At 40.6% G+C, this 22,337-nt stretch overlaps 3 protein-coding genes across 5 annotated transcripts; 1 reads left to right on the top strand and 2 right to left on the bottom strand.

The window, feature by feature from the left end:
• Window positions 1-235: 235 nt before the first annotated feature.
• On the bottom strand, window positions 236-3,092 carry LOC114839662 (transmembrane protein 275-like). Its single transcript, XM_029121811.2, has 2 exons — window positions 2,998-3,092; window positions 236-2,289 (listed from the first exon to the last, which is right to left on the bottom strand). The coding sequence occupies exon 2, from the start codon at window positions 2,249-2,251 to the stop codon at window positions 1,694-1,696; it is 558 nt and encodes a 185-aa protein (XP_028977644.2). The 5' UTR covers window positions 2,252-2,289; window positions 2,998-3,092; the 3' UTR covers window positions 236-1,693.
• Window positions 3,093-6,177: 3,085 nt separating this feature from the next.
• Window positions 6,178-16,269, top strand: spata1 (spermatogenesis associated 1). 3 transcript variants are annotated; one of them, XM_034293916.1, is made up of 12 exons: window positions 6,180-6,504; window positions 6,683-6,789; window positions 7,078-7,195; window positions 7,301-7,354; window positions 7,495-7,894; window positions 9,939-10,083; window positions 11,818-11,878; window positions 12,263-12,377; window positions 12,481-12,606; window positions 12,945-13,123; window positions 15,545-15,596; window positions 15,797-15,895. In XM_034293916.1, exons 1-11 carry the CDS (start codon window positions 6,427-6,429, stop codon window positions 15,593-15,595), a joined length of 1,434 nt encoding a protein of 477 aa, XP_034149807.1. In that variant the 5' UTR covers window positions 6,180-6,426; the 3' UTR covers window position 15,596; window positions 15,797-15,895. The 3 variants fall into 3 exon arrangements, with proteins under 3 accessions (XP_028977639.2, XP_034149807.1, XP_028977638.2); XM_029121805.2 differs by lacking the exon at window positions 15,545-15,596 and adding an exon at window positions 16,124-16,269 and having other exon boundaries at window positions 6,181-6,504; XM_029121806.2 differs by lacking the exons at window positions 15,545-15,596; window positions 15,797-15,895 and having other exon boundaries at window positions 6,178-6,504; window positions 12,892-13,112.
• Window positions 16,266-20,991, bottom strand: ctbs (chitobiase, di-N-acetyl-). The gene is made up of 7 exons (XM_010899488.4): window positions 20,761-20,991; window positions 20,385-20,523; window positions 19,889-20,097; window positions 18,991-19,162; window positions 18,746-18,843; window positions 18,079-18,240; window positions 16,266-17,625 (listed from the first exon to the last, which is right to left on the bottom strand). Exons 1-7 carry the CDS (start codon window positions 20,881-20,883, stop codon window positions 17,437-17,439), a joined length of 1,092 nt encoding a protein of 363 aa, XP_010897790.2. The 5' UTR covers window positions 20,884-20,991; the 3' UTR covers window positions 16,266-17,436.
• Window positions 20,992-22,337: the final 1,346 nt, after the last annotated feature.

The raw sequence follows: 22,337 nt of genomic DNA on the forward strand, positions 1-22,337 counted from the left end.
TCACCAGGCTATGAGGAGGGATGTGTGGTGAGACCGGACACATTAGACTCCTAGAATGTAACCCTAAAGTCTAGAATTTGATTAATATTTGTTTCCACATACCAAGTCAGGTTTCTAGGGTGAAAACAGTACTTTCTTTATGTACACACATCCTTAACACGTCACACTCACGCTTTTTAACGATTGGACATACTTCACTAGAACCGCATAAACATGTACAATGCATTGCTTTCAACCCATCAAATGTTGTGTTTTACCAAATCTATCTATTATCCCAGTGTATAGAACACATACAGAAAAACAAATACAGTATAGGCACATTAGACAAACCTACTGAACTGTACACTGACATTATAACACAACACAATTAGCTGAATCACCAAGGAAAAGAAGATGACAGCGGTTACCGGGTGCATTCAAACAGCATCCCATCTCCTATTCAACGCAGTACCTTTGACCAGAGCCCGTTTCCACAAAAACAGCTCAACATAGGTGTCGATCAAGGATCAGTCCATGTAATTATACCTGTTATTACCTCAACGGCAAAACTGATCCTGTATCAGAACTATCACTTGCCTTAGACCTTTTTGTGGATACAGGTCATGATCAATATAGGGGCACACTGCATGGGGAAGTGCTGCCGTTCGCGACACAGAAAAACTAAGAGCCAACGACTCAAGCCAATGACTCAGGGGTTCTTACTTTGCTAGACTAAGTTATCTCTTTTACGGTATACAGTAACCTAGGTAACAGGGCTAAATAATAAGCTAAAAATAGATTATCTCAAAACAGAATTTTCTGTTCAGAAGGAGTATGATGGTAATTGAACAGCACTACTTTTAAAGAAAGTGTTTGGTCAAGCAAAACAACAGCACAGACTGCTGAATAACACTTTTAATTGGCCACTTATTTTTTTGAATGTAGGCAAACTGTACCTTTAAGTGCATTAACTGTACTTCACAAGAGTGTCATCTTCACTAGGGAGGGTTTGGCTGTATATGTAGCCATCATCCTCGGCACAGTCCCCAGATCTGAGTAAAACATCTGAGGCATTCAACGAGATTAACAGTATTTATTCTAATATTGAGGACTACTCCCAACCAGACAGGGAGGCCAACAGAATCTACAACGGATAAGAGGCTTAGTTCTCCTCTTTTTCATATTTCTTCATATTGTAAACGTTCCAAATGGCACCTTAACTCCCTTTATAGTGCAATCCCTTTAACCAGAGCCCTATGGTTAGTGTGCCATTTGTGCTGGCGCCATTATCTGACACTGAGGCTGACTGGCGGAGCCTAGTATCTCAGATAATCTGCCAGTCAACACCTCTTTCCACGTTGGAACAAATCCTGTGCCACACACAATTTTCTATTTCTGGTAGCAATTGAGCCCGTGGACAAGATACCGTGGAATATTTCCCGTAACAGTGATATAAAATCAGGCCAATTAGCACATTCGTTTGGTTTTCCTAACATTCACCTGATCACCATTTTCAAGTGAGCCTACGGCCACATTGGCTGCCCACGAGAACAAATCATCCTAAAAACACCCAAAATGACCCTTCTTGACCTGAAACAGTGGCAAGTGTTCATACAGAACCGGTATAGTCCAACCCCACGTTAACCACAGCTGGCGCAGAGCCTTCATCTGGATGTGGTGGTCCTGGGGGACATCAGCGGTCAACACCTGGTCCCTAGATGACCTGGTCACGTGTCAAATCCACGTCACCCTTCTCTGAGGCGGTGAGCTCACAGGACCCTGGGGCTGGGGCGTCCTCATTGGCCCGTGCTGCTACGGTCTCCCTGTGGGCGGAGACACTAGACTTGTGGGAGGAGCTCAGGGAGTCTGTGGGACTGAGCTGCACCGCCGTGGTGTCCTGCAGCGTGTGCTCGCTCGTCTCCACCTCGAACCGGGCGCCCACCCCCACCCTCACGAGCCCCCAGGTCTCGCCCCCTACGGCTTTCCGAGGGTCGCGGGTCGAGGGCCGGCGGCTACACGCGCAGCACGCCGCGAAGAGGGACAGGGACACCAGTAGGAGCAGGGGCCCGATGACAATGGGTGGGTTGCTGGTGGGCACGAGGGACTTGAAGGCGAAGGCCCCGACCAGAGTGATGTTGACGCCTGCCAGCATGACGCACAGCCCGCAGGCACAGCACAGGGCCGGAGAGGGAAGGCTCTGGGGCCGCAGGGCTCGTTTTCTGGGGGCCTTCTTGGGCCCTGACGTCCGGGATGTCTTGTCATGGGGGATCATATCTCCAGGCTTGCTGGCGGCAGTGTTTTACTCAGATCCTTTTCGGGGGAAAAAATATGTTTTTTTAAAAAGGTCTGCTTAATTAGTGGGTTGGGGGGTATCACTCTGTCTACCCTGTTAAACTCAATTACGCCCAGCTGACGTATTTCATTGGGAGTAGTGTTCCTGTCATAGGAAGGGGATTTCCTTCACTTATTGTTATACAGGTCTAAAGGCAAGTGGCATTGGGAGACAAATGCTAATGCATTGTGTCCATGATGACTAATACAACTAATACAGTGCTATACGGACTATAGGTAAATGAGAAATAATTATTATCTTCAAGAACATACTGATGCCAATTCAGTGTTTCTTGGCACAACTCCCAAAAATAAGATGATACAGCATAATGTAAATAAGCACAACAAAATATATTAATAGTAAATAATACAATGTTCAACTAAGTCACATAAACCACCACCTTTACGGTCATATTTTGCAAAGTAGTAACAAGAAAATATAAATATATTACTATACAGACTACAGAAATACATACTTTTAGGTTTTAGACTGAAACAGAAAATAAATTGTAACCTGATGAACATATCACGCTACCACAGCAGTACAAACGTCTCCAAGTGACATTATGTTTTATAGACCAAAATATATTTCAGTTCAACAATTCCTTTAGAACAATTCCTTTTCATAATCTCTTGGTGTACACAACCCTAACACTACGCCTTTTGAAGCACTTGCTTTTTACTTACATGCGATGAGTTCCTTAGTTAAGGAATTGCGCTTTGTAATACCACTATCGCGTCGTCTTCTTCTCACTTGAATGGATTCGTGGACTTCACATTACACTCGCGCGCTCACTCGGTCAAGCAGGTTGAATGGTACGGGAAGTGCGCTCATGAGTTTCATACATGGCTAATGCTGTACCACTAGGGGCGCTATCTAAAACGCACGCCATGGATAAACAGTGATTCATTTTTTTGTACCCTTTCTACCTTTTGTAAAGCAGGTCGGGAAAAATAAAATCCTAATACATTGACGGCCTTTGTACAGTATGGTAGTGTAGTATCTGGAGTAACTGACCATACAAGCAAATTATAAACATGAATCAAAAGAGCACATAAATAATAAAGACTAAATTCCCGAAAAGTGCAATGAACAAAGAAGGCCATACCTTGACATGGCTTTTACAACATTCTATACATGTGTAACCCTCTCAAGGGCATGTCTGTCAGTTCATCAGACGGCTTGTTCCCTGCTAGCGTTTCGGTGGGAACCTAGTCCAATACCCGCGCCTCTTTTTCACTACGTGAGCACGTGAATCATGATCACTCCATCCGTGCTCTGTTCCAATCACAACTCACTCACCATTTTCAGTACAATAAGAAACGGGTGAGTGATGGGCCTAAACTGTGACATCAAAGAAGAGTTTTGCCGTCCAAATAGGGAGAAAAAAAGACCACTAAATGGGGGATAAAAATCGTTTTTATTGGGAAAACTGCATATAATACTGTGAAACATTGTAATAACATATTTTTCCAAAAGAACCACAGCGTGTGAGGTTGAACAACCGAAACTGCGGACATTAGCAGGTATTTGGCTGTCTGGATAGCTTTGCCGATTACTGTATTTGGTCCCATCAAATTTAAGATATGCTAAACAAACTTCCGTTTCAAAAGCCATCCCTTAGCCAAGCCTACACTCGACACTCATTTTTACCAGGGTCCATAGTGCATTTGGGGAAAGTGTGTGATTTAGAACATATGCCACCGCTTGCATTTTGCCTAACATGCCTAACACGACAGTTAGAGGGCTACTGACTGATCTGTGTGTCACACTCTCTGACAGCAATCCACTATTGAGTCGTGCTAGCCTCTGTTGCTATAGTAATTGAGTATCCATGGTAACCGGGTGAGATCCCGTTAGTGGGTACAAGCAGTTTACAATTAGCTGAGGCAATGGGGTGAAGGGAATAACAGGCATCAGTGTACCACAATTTTAAAAGGACAGGTTATTACAGGGGGGAACGGTCCACGGGTAAATTCGTTTTTTTTAAAAGGCTTTTTAAATATTAGAATAGCAGTAGGGTAACTGAGGAGCATTACAGTAAAATGGGGTATTTGAATACATTATGTTGTATCCTGCAGACAGAAATGTCGGTCGGTCTACACTGTAAACCCCAAGCCATTTTTTGTTGAACTCAAAGTTAGTGACAAGTTGTTTTAATTTCAGAATAAACATTTCCCATCATGCTTTACATGTTTATATTTAGGAATTGTTTCATTATCCTTTTTTTGCATGTAAATTGACTGATTTATTAATCGTAGCATCACCAACATCAAACACTTTAAATAGTACAAAAAAACGCACTGAAATGATTGCTAAAATCAAATACAAATTCCCTCTTACTATAAATTATGTTCCTGTGCCTTGCAGTCAGGATTGCACCCTGGATTGCACGCAGTGAACACTGGGAAATTATATTGGAGGTGTGGTTTAGTATATGACACAATTCTTTTAAGCTAATACAAAAGGTTAACTGGTTTAAGTAAATTACTTTCTGTTCATTTCTGGAACATGATTTTATTTCATAGCTACAATTAGATTGTCAATATGGAATTGCAATATCATTTAAACGGTTGTCTTTGTATTAAAGGCAAAAAGGTAATTACATAACGTCAGCAAGGCTGTTCAACAGAGTCCGCGGTCAGTAAGAAAAAGAGCGAGTGCGGGGATTCAGAGTTGACCTTTAACCACTATGCTACTGAATAATGCATGGTTACTGGACATAATTTCAGAATTATTAAAGACATACTATAACCAGATGATGCTGCAAATTCGCGCTAGCTGGACCCTTCTCCCTGTGGAGATTTCTATCAAAATGTTGTAAACTTGTAAGTAGCGAGTCACACATAAATAATGCAAGTGCCTAAACGTATGCTGAATTGTAAAATGTCTAAACATAAACGATACTTATTACCAAACACTTTATTTATACAAGTATGTGCTGTGTAATTTTAAAAGTACATTTTAAACATAGGGGTTCTGGAGACTAAGCATAACCAGAACTGAGAAAGTCCTAATCTGGATCCCGTACGCAACTGATCCGTCAAATGCGACTCACAAATATACCACGCTACTCACAAATATAAAGCAGCCCTCACAAGTATGTGGAGCAACTCACAAACACGTAAGGCCAATCAAAAATGTAATGCAAGTCACAAATCTGTAAGATGCAGGTGACAAATGCTGTAACATTCACCAAACATTTTTGGAACACGGTCTTACAATTAAAAACGGTCTTACAATTATTTGATAATCATAGTTTGTTTTTGATAACGATTCATTATTTATGCATACATTTCTTGAAAGTGATTTTTATTTGACAGTTGCATTATGTAGGCTATTTGTGACTCGCTGTATATATTTGTGAACTGCTACTTGTTTACAACATTTTGATAGAAAACTATCTCCATAGACTACTCTCCCTGAGAGTTGCGTACATAGAGGCAGTCTAACAATTACTTCGAGATTTAAGAACGTTGACAAATCCGACATAGCTATTCGTCGTTATTCCACATTAATAACTTATTTTGTACATAATATCTAGTCACCATTAACATGGTTATCATTATGCTTTGTATTTTATTAGGCGCGGCAGGTGAATAATTTATGCTGCCTATAAAAAGAAATATGTAGTCCCACCCTAGATACATTCACTTACATAAATTACCTTAACAGCAAAAAATAAATAAAATGCTATGCCCAAATGCGACGTAATTTAAAAATGTTGATGTGTACAGGGACAATTTATGTAAATGTTTCGGGTGGGATTTACACTATAAACAGGTAACGGTTATTTGAGCGGTCACTTGCTGTAGTTAATTCGTTCATTACGCCATCTTTCGAGTAGCGCATCAGCAACAGAGCACGTGGCGACCCGGACCAACCACAGCAACAGTTCTTATGTTCTTAGATAAATGAACTGCTTCGACTGGTTACGTTTGCACACAAGAGATTGTTACTTAGCAGTCCACTCCTACAGCACGCTTACTCCCTCAGCAGAACCAGAAATGCTCAATGCGAAATAAATGAGCTGTTGTACTTCTGAGAAAAAGGAAACTACATTTTTGATGGGAAAAACCGGAGATCACCCAATACAACCGATTGTATTTTAGAACATGCCAGGATCGTTGAAAATGGAATACTCGAACGAGTCTATTAGATATTCTAAAGAGAGACGACTACCGAGTTGCAAGGTACGTAGACAAATACGTTCATTGCACAATAATAATTTATTTAACTGTAAACTGGATTTAAGACTATAACCTGACAGTATATCCTTCTTGGTGAATTTGGCATATTGTTAAACCAAAACCTGATTGTGCCAAGTGTAACATACTTTAACGTCTACATACTTACCGTCTTTATTTTTAGTTTTTAGAGCTACATGTTCTATTTGTGCCTGATGAACAGTGGAACCTAAAACTCAATAAAGTGCCAGTTGAAGCCACAGAGAGCTTCATATCTGCCGGATTTATTAGGTGAGTTATTTAATGTGTTTTACCAGCTTTGCTTACAGACTATGTAGGATTATACATTTTTTGAAATAGAGTGATGCGGTAGACCCCCTAGATATACACTTCCATAAGATACCTTGATGGTTGTTGCTTAAAAGGTTTATTATTAGCCGTCCACTATATTGTGATTTGAATATATACTTAAACATTGAATATATGCTTAAACATATCTTAAATCGACACTTTGTATTGAGTTAAAATATTGAATATAGTATATATTGCCACTTGTAAATTATGCTGCTTCCATCATAGGGTCTACCCTGATATAACTCTCAGAGCTCTTAGGAGTGAGCTTGGCAATCTGCTTGGAGCAGAAAGAGATATTCACAGGTTTTCATTTCTAAAATGCGTGGGCCGTAACTTGGCACTGGTGAGTATACTGTAGCTAGCGATACAGTTGCTTATAGTTTGCATTTGATGTGACTGGCACAGGGTGATTTGATTTGTTGCCCCGTTTTATTTACATTCGTTTAAGGTCAAAGCCAAACAAGAAAGAGATCTCAAAGTGAAGTCGTTTGCCCCTCCATACGTATGTACCATACATTCCTCTTTAATTGTTACAGCAGTTCTGTAAAAATGTAATTAAGTGTACAGTGTGTAGGTAAAAGAAACCTACACATGATGAGATTATTACATGTCCTTATGTCACAGTTCTCTTCTGTTCTCCAGGCCCCTCAGCCAGAGCTGTACCTGTTGCCCATTGTGGAGAGTGAAGACAGTGTCTGCTCACAGTCCCTCTCCCTGGACAGCTACAGCACCTCCACAGCCCCCCAGACCTACCGCTCAGCCAGGGGGCAAGGCATGCCAACCGGGACAAAAGAGCAAGTTAAATTACCTCAGATTCCCAAGGGCCCTCAGCTACCCCCTTCTTCCTCCACCAGCCCTAATGAGGAGGAGTCACGGCCGGAGGAGGAGGAGAAAGAGGCGCCTGAGGAAGAGAGTTATAGCTCCACAGAGGAGAATGAGGAAGAGCTTCTGTCCTGTCAAAACCCTAAGTGGGCTAAGGATGAGCGCCTCCGGAGGGAGTCCTACATGGAGGAGACACACGTGCCTGTCACACAGGCTAAAAGTGAGTTAATGGGATAGTTCACTCCAAAGTGAGAGTTAATGGGATAGCTCACTCCAAAGTGAGAGTTAATGGGATAGCTCACTCCAAAGTGAGAGTTAATGGGATAGTTCACTCCAAAGTGAGAGTTAATGGGATAGCTCACTCCAAAGTGAGAGTTAATGGGATAGCTCACTCCAAAGTGAGAGTTAATGGGATAGTTCACTCCAAAGTGAGAGTTAATGGGATAGTTCACTCCAAAGTGAGAGTTAATGGGATAGCTCACTTCAAAGTGAGAGTTAATGGGATAGCTCACTCCAAAGTGAGAGTTAATGGGATAGTTCACTCCAAAGTGAGAGTTAATGGGATAGTTCACTCCAAAGTGAGAGTTAATGGGATAGTTCACTCCAAAGTGAGAGTTAATGGGATAGTTCACTCCAAAGTGAGAGTTAATGGGATAGCTCACTCCAAAGTGAGAGTTAATGGGATAGCTCACTCCAAAGTGAGAGTTAATGGGATAGTTCACTCCAAAGTGAGAGTTAATGGGATAGTTCACTCCAAAGTGAGAGTTAATGGGATAGCTCACTTCAAAGTGAGAGTTATTGGGATAGCTCACTCCAAAGTGAGAGTTAATGGGATAGCTCACTCCAAAGTGAGAGTTAATGGGATAGTTCACTCCAAAGTGAGAGTTAATGGGATAGCTCACTCCAAAGTGAGAGTTAATGGGATAGCTCACTCCAAAGTGAGAGTTAATGGGATAGTTCACTCCAAAGTGAGAGTTAATGGGATAGCTCACTTCAAAGTGAGAGTTATTGGGATAGCTCACTCCAAAGTGAGAGTTAATGGGATAGCTCACTCCAAAGTGAGAGTTAATGGGATAGCTCACTCCAAAGTGAGAGTTAATGGGATAGCTCACTCCAAAGTGAGAGTTAATGGGATAGCTCACTCCAAAGTGAGAGTTAATGGGATAGTTCACTCCAAAGTGAGAGTTGATGGGATAGTTCACTCCAAAGTGAGAGTTAATGGGATAGTTCACTCCAAAGTGAGAGTTAATGGGATAGCTCACTTCAAAGTGAGAGTTATTGGGATAGCTCACTCCAAAGTGAGAGTTAATGGGATAGCTCACTCCAAAGTGAGAGTTAATGGGATAGCTCACTCCAAAGTGAGAGTTAATGGGATAGCTCACTCCAAAGTGAGAGTTAATGGGATAGCTCACTCCAAAGTGAGAGTTAATGGGATAGTTCACTCCAAAGTGAGAGTTAATGGGATAGTTCACTCCAAAGTGAGAGTTAATAGGATAGCTCACTTCAAAGTGAGAGTTATTGGGATAGCTCACTCCAAAGTGAGAGTTAATGGGATAGCTCACTCCAAAGTGAGAGTTAATGGGATAGCTCACTCCAAAGTGAGAGTTAATAGGATAGTTCACTCCAAAGTGAGAGTTAATGGGATAGTTCACTCCAAAGTGAGAGTTAATGGGATAGTTCACTCCAAAGTGAGAGTTAATGGGATAGTTCACTCCAAAGTGAGAGTTAATGGGATAGTTCACTCCAAAGTGAGAGTTAATGGGATAGCTCACTCCAAAGTGAGAGTTATTGGGATAGCTCACTCCAAAGTGAGAGTTATTGGGATAGCTCACTCCAAAGTGAGAGTTATTGGGATAGCTCACTCCAAAGTGAGAGTTAATGGGATAGCTCACTCCAAAGTGAGAGTTAATGGGATAGTTCACTCCAAAGTATTAGTTAATGGGATAGTTCACTCCAAAGTGAGAGGTAATGGGATAGTTCACTCCAAAGTCAACCTTCTTGTAGAGATTCTGTCCTGAAAAATCAAAGCATGCTGTAAAGGTGTCTAAGAAATATTTTAGGTTTAAATAGAGTATCCCTTAAAGCGTTAAAAAGGTTACTGATTACATCCATTTTAAAATTGTTACATTTCCCCAGATACATCACACAGCTTCTTATGGTATCAGTGGCAGGTAGAGCACTTTGCTTTTGTTTCAACTGTTAACTGGCCCTTTAACAGTACGTAAATGTTGTTCCAACTATTTATTTTAAATTATTTTGTACAGAATCAGTCATATTGGAGGCAGCACCAGCTAAAAGTGAAACATCTGTAAAGCAAAAACAGCATTTTAAGAGGCACAGAGCCAGGGATTCAGGGCTTCCAGAGTCCCTTGAAGAACAGGACCCTGTGTTTCCTCCCTCCCAAGACAGGTAATAGAAAAACAGTATCAGAAACAACCCCGGTACCAAAAAAGTTGGGACACAGTGTAAAATTCTAATAAAAACAGAATGCAATGTATCCTTGAATTTAATTGAAGATATTACAAAGACAACCTATCAGATGTTGAACCTGAGAAATTTTATTGTTTTTGGAAATATATATGCACATTTTGAAATTGATGCCAGTTTCTAAAACAGTTGGGACACGGCATGTTTACTACAGTGTTGCATAACCTCTTCTTTTAACAACACTCTGTAAGTGTTTGGAAACTGAGTAGATCAATTGCTGTAGTTTTGAAAGTGAAATGTTCCCATTCTTGCTTGATATAGGACTTCAGTTGCTCAACAGTTCAGGGTCTCCTTTGTCATATTTTTCATTTCATAATGGGGCAAAAGTTTTCAGTGGGTGACAGGTCTGGACTGCAGACAGGCCAGTTTAGCACCCAGACTATTTTACTACGGAGCCATGCTGTTGTATTACATACAGAATGTGGTTGGGCATTTTCTTGTTAAATAAGCAAGGCTTTCCCTGAAAAAGACTTTGCCTGAATGGCAGCATGTGGCTCCAAATCCTTTATGTTGCTCAACATGAATGGTGCCTTCACCAATGTGCAAGTCATCCATGCCACATGAACAAATGCACCCCCATACAATCACAGATGCTGGCTTTTGAACTGTACTCTGATATCAATGGATGATCCCTCTCCTCTTGAGCCCAGAAGACACGGCATCCATGATTCCCATTTGACAAATCTAATTTTGATTCGTCAGACCACAGGACAGTTTTTTCATCTTAAATGAGCTCAGGCCCAGAGAAGGCAGCATAATTACTGGATCTCGTTTACATATGGTTTCTTCTTTGCATGGTAGAGTTTTAACATGCATTTGTGGATGCTGCAACGTACTGTGTTCAGAGACAGTGGTTTTCCGAAGTGTTCCTGAGGCCATGCAGTGATTTCCAATACAGAATCAAGTCTTATTTAACACAGTAACACCTAAGGACCTGAAGATCACAGCCATCCAATATTGTTTTTTGGCCTGCTCCCTTGTGTACAGAGATTCCTCCGGATTCTCTGAATCTTTTAATGATATTATGTACCGTAGATGATGAGATCCCCAAAAACATTATTCTTAAATTGTTGCACTATTTTGCCTGCGCAGTCTTTCACAGTGGTGAACTCCTTCCCATCTTTACTTCTGAAAGTTCTATCCTCTCTGAAATTATCTTTTACTACCCAGTCATGTTACTGACCTGTTGCCAATTGACCTAATTAGTTGTGAGATGTTCTACCAGGTTTTTTTTTAGCATTACACAACTTTTCCAGTCTTTTGTTGCCCCCTCCCAAGTTTTTTGAAACATGTCGCAGGCATCAAATTTAAACTGGGTATTTATTTTTCAAGTAACAATAACATTTCTCAGTTATAACATTTAATGCTGTCTTTGCACTATTTTCTACTGAATATATGTTTAAATGATTCACACATTATTGCATTCAGGTTTTTTACACAACATCCCAACTTTTTGGAAACAAGCTTGTATGTCTATGCAACGCATGTTTACTTATATCACTTTGTGACATTTAGGCACACATCTAGATTGGTGGTACCCAACATTAATGGCATCAGTTTACTTACTACCAACCCATGCCTGATGAGTCGTATGAACCACCTATGGAAAGGCATGGTTGGAAACCATAGCAATTCATTGTTTGTTTTCTTTAAAAGGTTCAGGAAATCTAAAGATGTGCAAACACTGAAATGTATCAGGAATGAACCAAACAATGAGGTAAGAGTTTATTTTTTTCCACTAATGGAAATAGCATTTCAATGCTACCTTTTGTTAAAGCCAGGCCTTTTAATTTTGGCAAGCCTGTTCCAAATGTTTTGCTCTGAACCCCTTGTTTCATCAAATAATGCATGCCAAGTTTTTTTTTTGAGACTACAAGATCTAAGCAGAAAATAACTTAAAATGACCAGCAACTTGTAAGTACCACATAGGGCTTAGTTACTGCTTTTAAATTCAACAGCCAGCAGGTGCTTTGAATTTAAAAGGGGATCTTAGGATTATAGGTCCAAAAGGGTACTTTCACAGTCATCTTAATATGCAGACGGATTTACGTCAACAAGAAAAACAAGGGAATTCAAAACCAGTTGTTCATTTATCATGTAGGTCCCTGAAAACCCAGTTCTGTTGTCCACGCTTACACCAGCCCAGTACCATTTTCCACCCTGTTCCCCAACCCAGTCCAAACGTACAACTGCTGCACCGACCTTCCTGACAAGCAGTAAGCAAACATCTCCAAAGTATTTTTGCAATCATCCATATTGGAGTTGCTGACTTAAAATAAGGAAATTATGATGCAAATGACAAAGTGTTTCCTCTCTTAGGAGATGAACTGATGGAGGAAATTAAGATGGCCAAAGAGGAGCGAAAGCTACTGGAACAGTCAAGGCAAGAGTTGCTAAGAAAAGGCAAGGATTTGCTGGCACAGAACAGGCGTCGTCGAAATCAAGGTGGTGTATATATTCATGTATTACATGAATGTAATACTCTAATGAGTAAAATATACTTTCCACTACTGGGTTGTTGTGGTTATCTCACCCAGATACTACACACTAACTGTAAGTTGGTCTGCATAAGAGCTCCTAAAAATGCTAATGTATTAAAATCTTGTAATGACAGATTAAATAGGTAGCTGCTAGTGGGAACCTGTCACAGAACTTCCTCTAAATATTTTCTTCCATAGCCTTTATCTTTTGTTTTTCAAAAAAAATATTTCTGGCAATAACTGGGTTCAGGTTTGACCCTGGAGCAGAACCCAGTTGCCCTATGGCCTTTTCTGTTCTTCCAGCTCGTGACAGTTGGAAGAAGCAATACTTTGATACCAAGAAGGCCACAGCACCTTTGGAGGTCACACTGAGAAGTCTTCGACAAGAGCTGGAGAAATTCTACAATAAACTTCTACATCAGCTACAGGCGAGGGATGCAAAAGGCAAGACTAGAAGACCTGGAAGAATGTCCAGCACCAAGGTAAAAGGTGTCAGTCATATTCACTGAAGGGTACTCTACTCTACCAACATGTAAACACCTTTCCTTCAGGTAACTGCCCAGTTTTTCAAAATGTCTTAGAAATATGACCCACAACTTATTACATTAAGGTACATAGCGTTATTACCTAATTATTGGAATGTTAAAAGCAACTCTTTTTGTGTTAGAGTGTTGTGTGAGCATATCCCAGTAACCAGTAAGAATATTAAAGCAAGAACACCACTGACTTCCTATCTTCTATTGTACCTACCTCTGACAATCTTCTGATTATTGGCGATTTTAATATTCATGTTTGCTGTCCAGCTAAGCCTATGGTTAGAGAGTTTTTACAACTTGACTTATTTAGTCTCACTCAGTCAGCTATGGAATCTACTCACCAGCTTGGCCACACGCATAGATCTTGTTTTGTCATTTGGTTTTCCTATTTGAATGTTGAGATAGATGATAGTTGTTCGTCTGATCATAAACCTGTTGTTTTCTATGCCACCCTTCCATGCCTAGTCCCTAAACGCAAACTGCCAAGCAATTTCTCTCGCTCTTTTAACCCTTCCAAACTCTTTTCAGAAGACTTCTCCCCTCATCAGCAGTGTTGAGGCTCCCTCCAGCCTGGGCACAGAGGGCTTAGTCACTATGTTTAATTCCACTTGCTCTGACATCCTGGATTCTGTTGCTCCTTTTAAAAAGAGGGGAGCAAAATCTACAACTCAGCCCTGGCTAAATAATGTTTCCCATACTCTCAGACAAGAGTGGAGAAAAGCAGAGAGGAAATGGAAAAAGGACAATTTGCAAGTGTCATGAAATTCTGAGAGATTGTTTAATTCAATATCAACTCTCTGTTATAACAGTAAAAGCCAAATATTTCTCTGATATAATCTCTAACAACTCTAATGATCGTCTTGTTTAGTCTGATAAACAAGGCTTTACATCCGGTTGCTACTGCTTTTCCTGAAGCGACTTCTGAGACTTGTGAAGACTTCCTGTCATTCTTCACTGGCAAGATCTTGCATCTTATCTCCAGATCACGACCCCTCGGATTTAGCCACATGTTCTGCTCTTTTTAACCAGTTTGAACCTGTATCTCTTTCACATATGATAGACATAGTCTCACACATGAAGCCTACTACCTGCCCCCAGGACACAGTTCCCTCACGCCTTTTTAAACAAGTGCTGGATACTATTGGTCCCTGTATATTGTCCATAATAAATAGCTGCCTCATCAATGGCACTGTCCCATCATGTTTTAAACATGCAGTGGTCCAACCCCTTATTAAAAAACCTAATCTTGATTTAACTGTCCTTAATAATTTCCGTCCCATTTCAAAATTGCCATTCCTATCAAAAGTTCTAGAGAAAGTAATTGTTTCCTTTTTAAATGAAAATCATATTCTGCATAAATTCCAGTCATGTTTTAGGGCACGCCATAGCACTGAATCAGCTCTTCCTTAGGTGTTAAATTATTTATTGTTGTTTAAGGACAACGGAAGCTATGCTACTTTAATTATTCTGGATCTTAGTGCTGCTTTTGACACGATGGATCATGCCATCCTTCTAGACCGTTTTAAACTAGAAGTTGGGATTCAGGGTACTGCTCTAAAACTATTTCATATTTAAGAGACAGGACATTTTCTGTAAATATTGGGAACTTCTTCTCTTCTGCATCAATCACCTGTGGGGTACCAGGCCCTATCTTATGCTCGTTCCCTTGGGCGATCTCTTACCATTGCTATACTGATGACACTCAGTTGTACCTTCCCCTGAAAATGTATGAAAAGAAATCCCTGAAGTTAGAGACAGTTATTCATGCGTTCATTTCCTCCCATCTGGACTATTGTAACTCTTTGTATATGGGAATCTGTCAGTCTACCTTGTCCCACCTTCAGCTTGTTCAAAATGCAGCTGCTAGGTTTTTAACTGGTACAAAAAAGGGAGAGCATCACTCCTGTACTGGCTACCTGTTAAATATAGGATAGATTTGAATGTCCTTTGGTTTTTAATACCCTTCATGGATCAGAATCCTCCTATATTTCAGACCTCCTCAGCCAGCACTCTTCCTCAAGGACCCTTAGGTCGCCCAACAAACTGCTTTTGTGTGTTCCACGGTCACGTTTGACGTTTAAAGGAGATTGTGCCTTTTCTGTTGCTGCTCCAAAGTTGTGGAACAGTCTACCTTTATATATTAGGTCCTCTACTAGTAGCAACATTTTTAAATCCCACCTTAAGACCTTTCTATTGTCTTTAGCATTTGAGTCTGCAAATGGGTAGGAAGTTCTGTTTATGTTTGTCATGTCCTATAAATATGTTTAGTTGGCTATATGTTTTGACTGTACAGCACTTTGGTCGACAGAAGTTGTTTTTAAATGTGCTTTATAAATGTCATCCTTCTCTACATCTCTGATTGGTCAGCTCATCAGGAGTATCATTCTCCATGGCAGACTATTTGAGAAGCAAGTTTGAGGTCAGATTTTTTAAAGTGTATTTTCTTCTATGCTTGGGTCACAAGTACAAATAGGACAAGCTTAAAGAATATTTTCCAATAAGGCCATAGCAACAATGCCACAAGTTGGACACCAAAATGTCCACTAGAGGGATTGAAAGACTATATTTTCATCAGGAGTATACCACCGTTAGTAATAGGTATGTTTCTCGCATTTTCAGAATGAGCTCATTATCCAAATATTGACAGAGAGCCATGAGATTGACAACCTAAAGAGGAAGATAGACGATGACAAGATGAAGCTTATCATGGAGACAAAGGTATTAGAACAATATTACTTGTAATTTCAGTAGATATTCTCTCTGATTGCTTGTCTGTTCTTATTTATTTGGGGTAGAACTGCAGTATGTTAAAGCTTAATTTGAAACACATAAAAGCATATTAAAAAAGCAGACATTTCACACACAGGGCTTGGATGGGAGGTGAAGGGATGTTAGACAGAGGGTGGTCAATGTCTTTCATTGATTTTCTCCCTGGTTTATTTCCAGCTCAGGAAGCAGGCTGCCACCGAGCTCAGAGCCCTGAAGGCTGAGCTAGCTCAGAAGAAGACCCAGATGTTTCTCTCTGGACCCATGGGCTTGGGCGGAGGAGTAAAGGATGGGACCTAAACTCAGAGCATACCTACCTGTGTCATCAGCACAACTGTGGCCTTACTCCATAAGAAAATATTTGATTTTCCATTTCCAAACAATTTTAAGTCAGAGAAGTTGCTCTGATATCTACTGGCACAAGCAGTGAAATCCATGATTTGGCTTTTATCCTACATGTTGTTTGGGGTTTCGTAATCTGCCATTTGCTGCATTGAGGATCTTTCCTTGGGTCATTTATCGGAGTTGATACTACGGTCTCATAGCACACTACCAAAGCTTCCGTATCAGCATGACTAGAAGGCCTTTGTTTTCTCCAGAAATCAGATGCCAATATTTTAGGATTTACTTGATTTCTCAAGCACAAACATTTGCATCACATTTTAATTTTAGCTGACACATGTAAATTGACATAAAATCAGGGCTAAAACCGGAACAACTACAACACAAACATTATTCTTAAAAGGATAGTTCGACCTAAATTCATATGTGGGTGAAATTCACTTACCCTGCATAGCTCTTGAAGGCCTAGGAATCATTTTTCACAACAAGCCATTATTCACCTCCATCCCAGCCAGGATTCCCAGGCTGGAATTAGCAGTTTCAATTCATTTTTGGACGATGCTAATAATGCTAATTCCAGGCTGGGAATTAGCCAATCCTGGCTGGGAAAGAGGTGAATAATGTCTGGTTGTGAAAAATGACTCCATGGGCCTTCAAGAACCACTCGGGGTTAGTGGTATTTCACTCTGTTATGAATCTAGGTCAAACTATATCCCTTAAACAATCAACAGGATTTCTACAAAAATCTGTGATAAAATGAGAGAAAACATCATACAAGAGTGAAGTGTTCTTAGTATGTGTTGTTATTTGTTATCTATGTATGTGTCTGTATGTTTTAGTATGCAGTATTATTAAGGGCTTATTCCCGCAGAAGCCAAATCATTTGTAAGATTTAGACAGTAACTTTTTGAGTGCATCTCTGATGGAAATATAAATGTTTCTACAGAACATGGGTTAGGAATGCCCCAACTACTGATTTTACGATTGCAATAAAATAAAATAAAACATGTCATTGAAGTGCAAGTACAGATTCCCTGAGTTCAAGAGGAAGAAGCTTTATGGTTCCTCCGCCCCCTCAGACAAAAGTGTCTATGGACTTAGCAACAAATTAGCCCTGGGATCCGGGGGAGAGACAACCTCAACGCAGTGTCTCATAGACCCATGAGGGCTTCCCACATGTCTTTGGTCTGCTGCTTGGCAACCGGGTTGTTGCTGTAGTCCAGAAGGTTGCCGTTCCACATGCCTGTGCCTCTGAGGCCCTGGTCTCGTACGTAGGCCACCTTCAGGGCAATGCTCTCCGGGTCATCGTACCACACCTGATGGGCCTGTCCACTTTGGTCCTGTGGACAGTGTTTCAGTTCACAAACTCAGTCATGGGCCAAGAACAACAACAACAATGGGTCCCCCTTTAGGAAGGAGGGAAAATACAGCCTTGGCAAGCATTCAACTTTAGCCAGAGTGTTTTATTGGACTGGGGGTGGGCGGGTGTGATTTGTTCCAAGGTGACTTTGTTGGTCTGGGCTGACAACGCCGCAGCCAAACAGCCCCCCCCCCCCCCCCAAAATGGTAGCAGACTGTTCAGTTGTCGTAATTTGTCAGCAACCGCACAGACAAAGGGGCTCACTGTTTCCACAGACTTCCTACACAGCGTGTGCGTGCATACCTGGTACATGTAGTAGGGAGCCAGCTGGACATGTTCCTACACAGCGTGTGCGCATGCGTGCATACCTTGTAGATTTAGTAGGGAGCCAGCTGGACATGTTCCTACACAGCGTGTGCGCATGCGTGCATACCTTGTAGATGTAGTAAGGAGCCAGCTGGACATTGTCCCACAGCCTGCCTGACATGGAGCCGTTGACCTGTTTCATCATAGCGCTGTAAGGTACCTGCCGGCCAACCGCGTCGCTGCAAGGGGCCCCACGGAAGGGGACCTTGGCCAATGTGCACACGCCTTCCTAATAGGACAATGGCATATGGTGAGTCCACCCCGCCCCCCCACGCCGAGTTCGGTGACACGGCAGGGTTATGGAATACAGGCAATCTGCAGGCTGGAACGTGTGATCTTTCTGCAGCGATTCAATTTCGCATGGTGTGCAATGATTTTGCCTAAACTGTCACAGAAACGCACACGCTAAAGCTTGCATGTTAAATGTGCAGCGGCTGGTTGAAATTGTAAGCTCTCTATACTGCACAAATGGGTCTGTCTTATTTGGTAATAATACAGTGATTTGATTATTGCAGTAATGGCTCAAATATGCAAGCTCTCAACATACAGGGATATTGGTAATTTTGTTAAGATTTCTGCAGTGTCAGAATCCTGTAAGGACTGATTATATAATAGCAACTGAGTGTGTAAAATACAATTTTACACACTCCGTTTCCAACAAGCTAAATGAAAAAGCCTATTATACTGTAAATGAAACATTATTTTCCTAATATCTATGTTATTGGGGTATTCACCTGGGAGAGGTCAAGACAAGGATAATCATAGCCATACCATGGGACTCCCATAACAAGCTTCTTTGGATCCACGTTCATCGCTAGATATTGGCGATACGCTGGGAAGAAAACAGAACACGGCAGGCAAGAATGAGTCTGTTCGGGAATGCCAAACAAGCGGAAGGGGACATGTTGATTTTTGTAAAGACTGAATAAGTAGAATAAATGTTGAAATGGCATCAGTGACGTTGTCATAGGCGGCTCACCTGTCAGTGTCTGATTGAATGGGGCGTTCGCCATGGCAACACAGTCGCCCCATATCTGACTCTGCTCGTCGTAGGACATCACGAACAGTAGGTCGCAGGACTCGGCTATGCCGACGTAGTCGTAGCAGCGTTTGTCTATACACTTGGGCGACCAGGCCACGTCAAACGACACCTGAGGACGGGTCAGGATGTAGGTTTGGTGCACGGAGGAAGCTGGGTCTGTTCATTAGGTCAGGACCTTGTAGTAACATGTTTCCGAATTATTTTTTGTTTTGGGGTGTGGCAGTAGGGCAGTGTGTTCTATCTGCACCAAATAAGGGTTTTCGTTATTTTATAGTTTCTTTTCTATTGAGAATACTTGTCTTCAACATTTATTTTCAGAACAATAAAACTTATTTCATGCCCCTCTTGTTGGACAGATTCTGGTATGTAGTTTAGTGCCTAATACATGCTTTCAGTTGAGTTGGGACATCCACAAAACAGTAAGACAGGAGTGGGGATACCCTCATGCTAGCATGCCATCAACACAAAACAAAAGGTATATCATATATTTTTTGGTTGTTTCCATATATACACACACACACCCCCACATATATATATATATATATATATATATATATACACATATACACACACACACACATATATATATATATATATCTATGTCCAGAAAAATTAAGAGACTACTGCACCTTTTCCTTTCCTTTACAAAGAAGTTGAAAAGGAAAGTTTTGAGTGAGGAACAGAAGCGTTCAATTTGCAGTGGTCTCTTAATTTTTATCCTTCTGTTCCTCATGCAAAACTTTCCTTTTCAACTTTTTTGGAAAGGAAACAAAAAGGTGCAGTGGTCTCTATTCCGGAGCTTCATGTATGTATGTATGTATGTATGTATGTTCACCTGGGAACCTGGGATCTCTCTATGAAAGGCTTCAGTGGTCTCTCTGACAAGTGCTGTCAAGGCATAGTACTCTGGGGAGGATTCAGCCACTTCTTCCTCAATGTCTAAGTTGATGCCGTCCATAAACTGTTTCTTGGCCAAGTCCACTTTTTCTGTGACCCATGCTGTCCTGTTGGCAGGGTCCACCATTTCAGAGATGGAAACATCTCCTACAATAGAAAATGAAAAAACCTCAACACTTGACATTACATTAATTGAGCATTAATGCAGACAGAGCTAATTCATTCCTTGATCATTGGCAGTTAGTACCAGCCTCCGTGATGGTCTGGTTGAACCAGTTTGCATATAATCTGAAATTGGTGCTTTTCAGAGATACAACATTTAAAAACATGAGCCTTTGTCCCGATATTCTGTCCTACTTCCTGAAGTGTGTACTCATTCACAACTCCACAAATGCGAATGCATTCGACTATTCGTTGGTTAAAGGGTGGCTAACCTTTTAGCACTAGCCGAGCTCCTTTCGAATGAGCATGGCACATGAGTTCTGAGTCATATTTTCCGAATGCTGCAACAGTTGTCACTTTGTCCCAATCATATGACTTCCATGCTTTCTGGCCCACATCGAAAACCAACACCTGCGAGCAGAGAAACCAATTGCAGATCGTGAATCCTCTCAACTGTTTTCCTGAATGATCACAGTTTATTAGTGAACTGTGCACGCACAAATACGATTTAATTATGCATTATGTGCGAGCCTGTTGGACAGTCAAGTTCAATCACTTCTTAGCCTACTTGTCAGTGAGGATTGCACACCTACATATGCAGCAAAGACATACAGCAGATCTTACGTTATCTTCGTTAACTTACAGTACCTCAAAGTCCTTCTCATCGCGAATTTGTTCACATAATTCCTTGGTGTCACATGGGCAAACTTCTGCTTTGCAAAACAGGCTAACGTTAAACGCCGTCAGAAAGAAAAATAGCCACATTGACATTATTCGCTATTAGTAAAATACAAACGTATTAAAACTTGAACACAGTTAGCGAGGGCACTATTGAAACTGGAACTCCGGTGCACCGGCCACTTTTCAAAGCTATACCGATACTAGATAACAGCACGTGATTCATATGTATAAGAAGCAGTTTTTTGCCTTCAAAATAAATGTCCATTTAAAATAGTTAAAATTGATCAAATATATTATTAAATGAATTAAGGTACGCAGATTATGCTAATCAATTTTGGAAGGTTAATGATTAATTACACTTGATAATTATTTTTTCGGAAGAAATTTTAATTCCACTGTGGATGTAATTTCACTGTGTGGTTTCACTGTGTGATTCAATTTTAATTCTTTTAAATAGGGACTTATATTTTAAAGGCGACAGGAGTAGTAGATTCTTAATCCATTATTATGAATCACGACTGTTGTGGCTGGCTTCTTATCGCTTCTTGTGCGCGTGATTAATGGCGTCCGAAGCTTCGTTTAATCACGTGCTTTTCAAAAGACGCAAAATGTAGGCTCCACACTTGCCTGAGGGCATTTGTTAGTACTTTCAAATACCGACCTCTACTGGGCGCCTTATGTACCAATGTAGGTAAGAAGAAGACTGTCAATATTTGTCAACTGTGACGGAGCATGTAGTGTCACGAAATCGAATCCGGACAAAGTTCAGAAAACGTTTTAGTTGAAAAAGGACTATTAATGTTGTTCAAATAATTCGTTTTATTTAGTGCATCCCATGGCACTTTCTTGTATCATCGAAACACATTACAATGCATGCATAGTTTAAAAAGCTAACTGGAAAGATAAATACGAACAGGTCATTACAGTAGTCAAGCCTGCTTGTAATAGAAGCATGGATGAGTCTCTCCATATCATACTTCGAGAAAATAACATACCTTGGTTATGTCCCAAGGTAATGAAATGCTGTTTTGGTGACATCCTTAACATGTGACAATCTAAAATGACCCCACGGTTTTTTACGTGGTGTGTTATTTTCTCTGCTGAGCAAAGTTGGAAGTTTCTTAAGTGATTATACTTCATAATTATTTCGAAAACAAATAAAATTATCATGTGGCTGTATTGAACTGCATAATTGCACTGACAGCATGCTAATAATAACTAATAATAATATATTGGCTGAACACCAATTACCAATCTACCACACCTTTCGTTTAAAGTATATTAGTCCTATAGACCTATTTTGTTGTTTAATACATTCTACCTTATTCTTGTAAACAATTATGGGTTGATGTTTATGTTTATTTTTCAGGAGCTTGCTCAGGTGTCTTTAATACGAGACCAGCAAATAATTTATTCTCTATTGGCTGAAAATGACTTCTGTTTTTGACTTCGCTCTGAAAAGTACTTTCTATTAATGAATACTGCTTTAAAGATTATTTATGTAATAATTTATTATTATTGTGTATTTTAAATGCAGTTACATT

This window comes from Esox lucius, chromosome 8 (assembly GCF_011004845.1).
Source record: "Esox lucius isolate fEsoLuc1 chromosome 8, fEsoLuc1.pri, whole genome shotgun sequence".
NCBI lineage: Eukaryota > Metazoa > Chordata > Actinopteri > Esociformes > Esocidae > Esox > Esox lucius.

Bases quoted from the DNA above. Each gene is read 5' to 3' on its own strand.
- LOC114839662 (XM_029121811.2), bottom strand. From the start codon at position 2,251: ATGATCCCCCATGACAAGACATCCCGGACGTCAGGGCCCAAGAAGGCC.
- ctbs (XM_010899488.4), bottom strand. From the start codon at position 20,883: ATGTCAATGTGGCTATTTTTCTTTCTGACGGCGTTTAACGTTAGCCTG. The intron at 20,524-20,760 runs GTACTGTAAGTT...CTCTGCTCGCAG, and splicing joins GCGATGAGAAGGACTTTGAG to GTGTTGGTTTTCGATGTGGG. The intron at 20,098-20,384 runs GTTAGCCACCCT...TTTCTATTGTAG, and splicing joins AGCTCGGCTAGTGCTAAAAG to GAGATGTTTCCATCTCTGAA.
- spata1 (XM_029121805.2), top strand. From the start codon at position 6,427: ATGCCAGGATCGTTGAAAATGGAATACTCGAACGAGTCTATTAGATAT. The intron at 6,790-7,077 runs GTGAGTTATTTA...CTTCCATCATAG, and splicing joins ATATCTGCCGGATTTATTAG to GGTCTACCCTGATATAACTC. The intron at 7,895-9,938 runs GTGAGTTAATGG...TATTTTGTACAG, and splicing joins GCCTGTCACACAGGCTAAAA to AATCAGTCATATTGGAGGCA.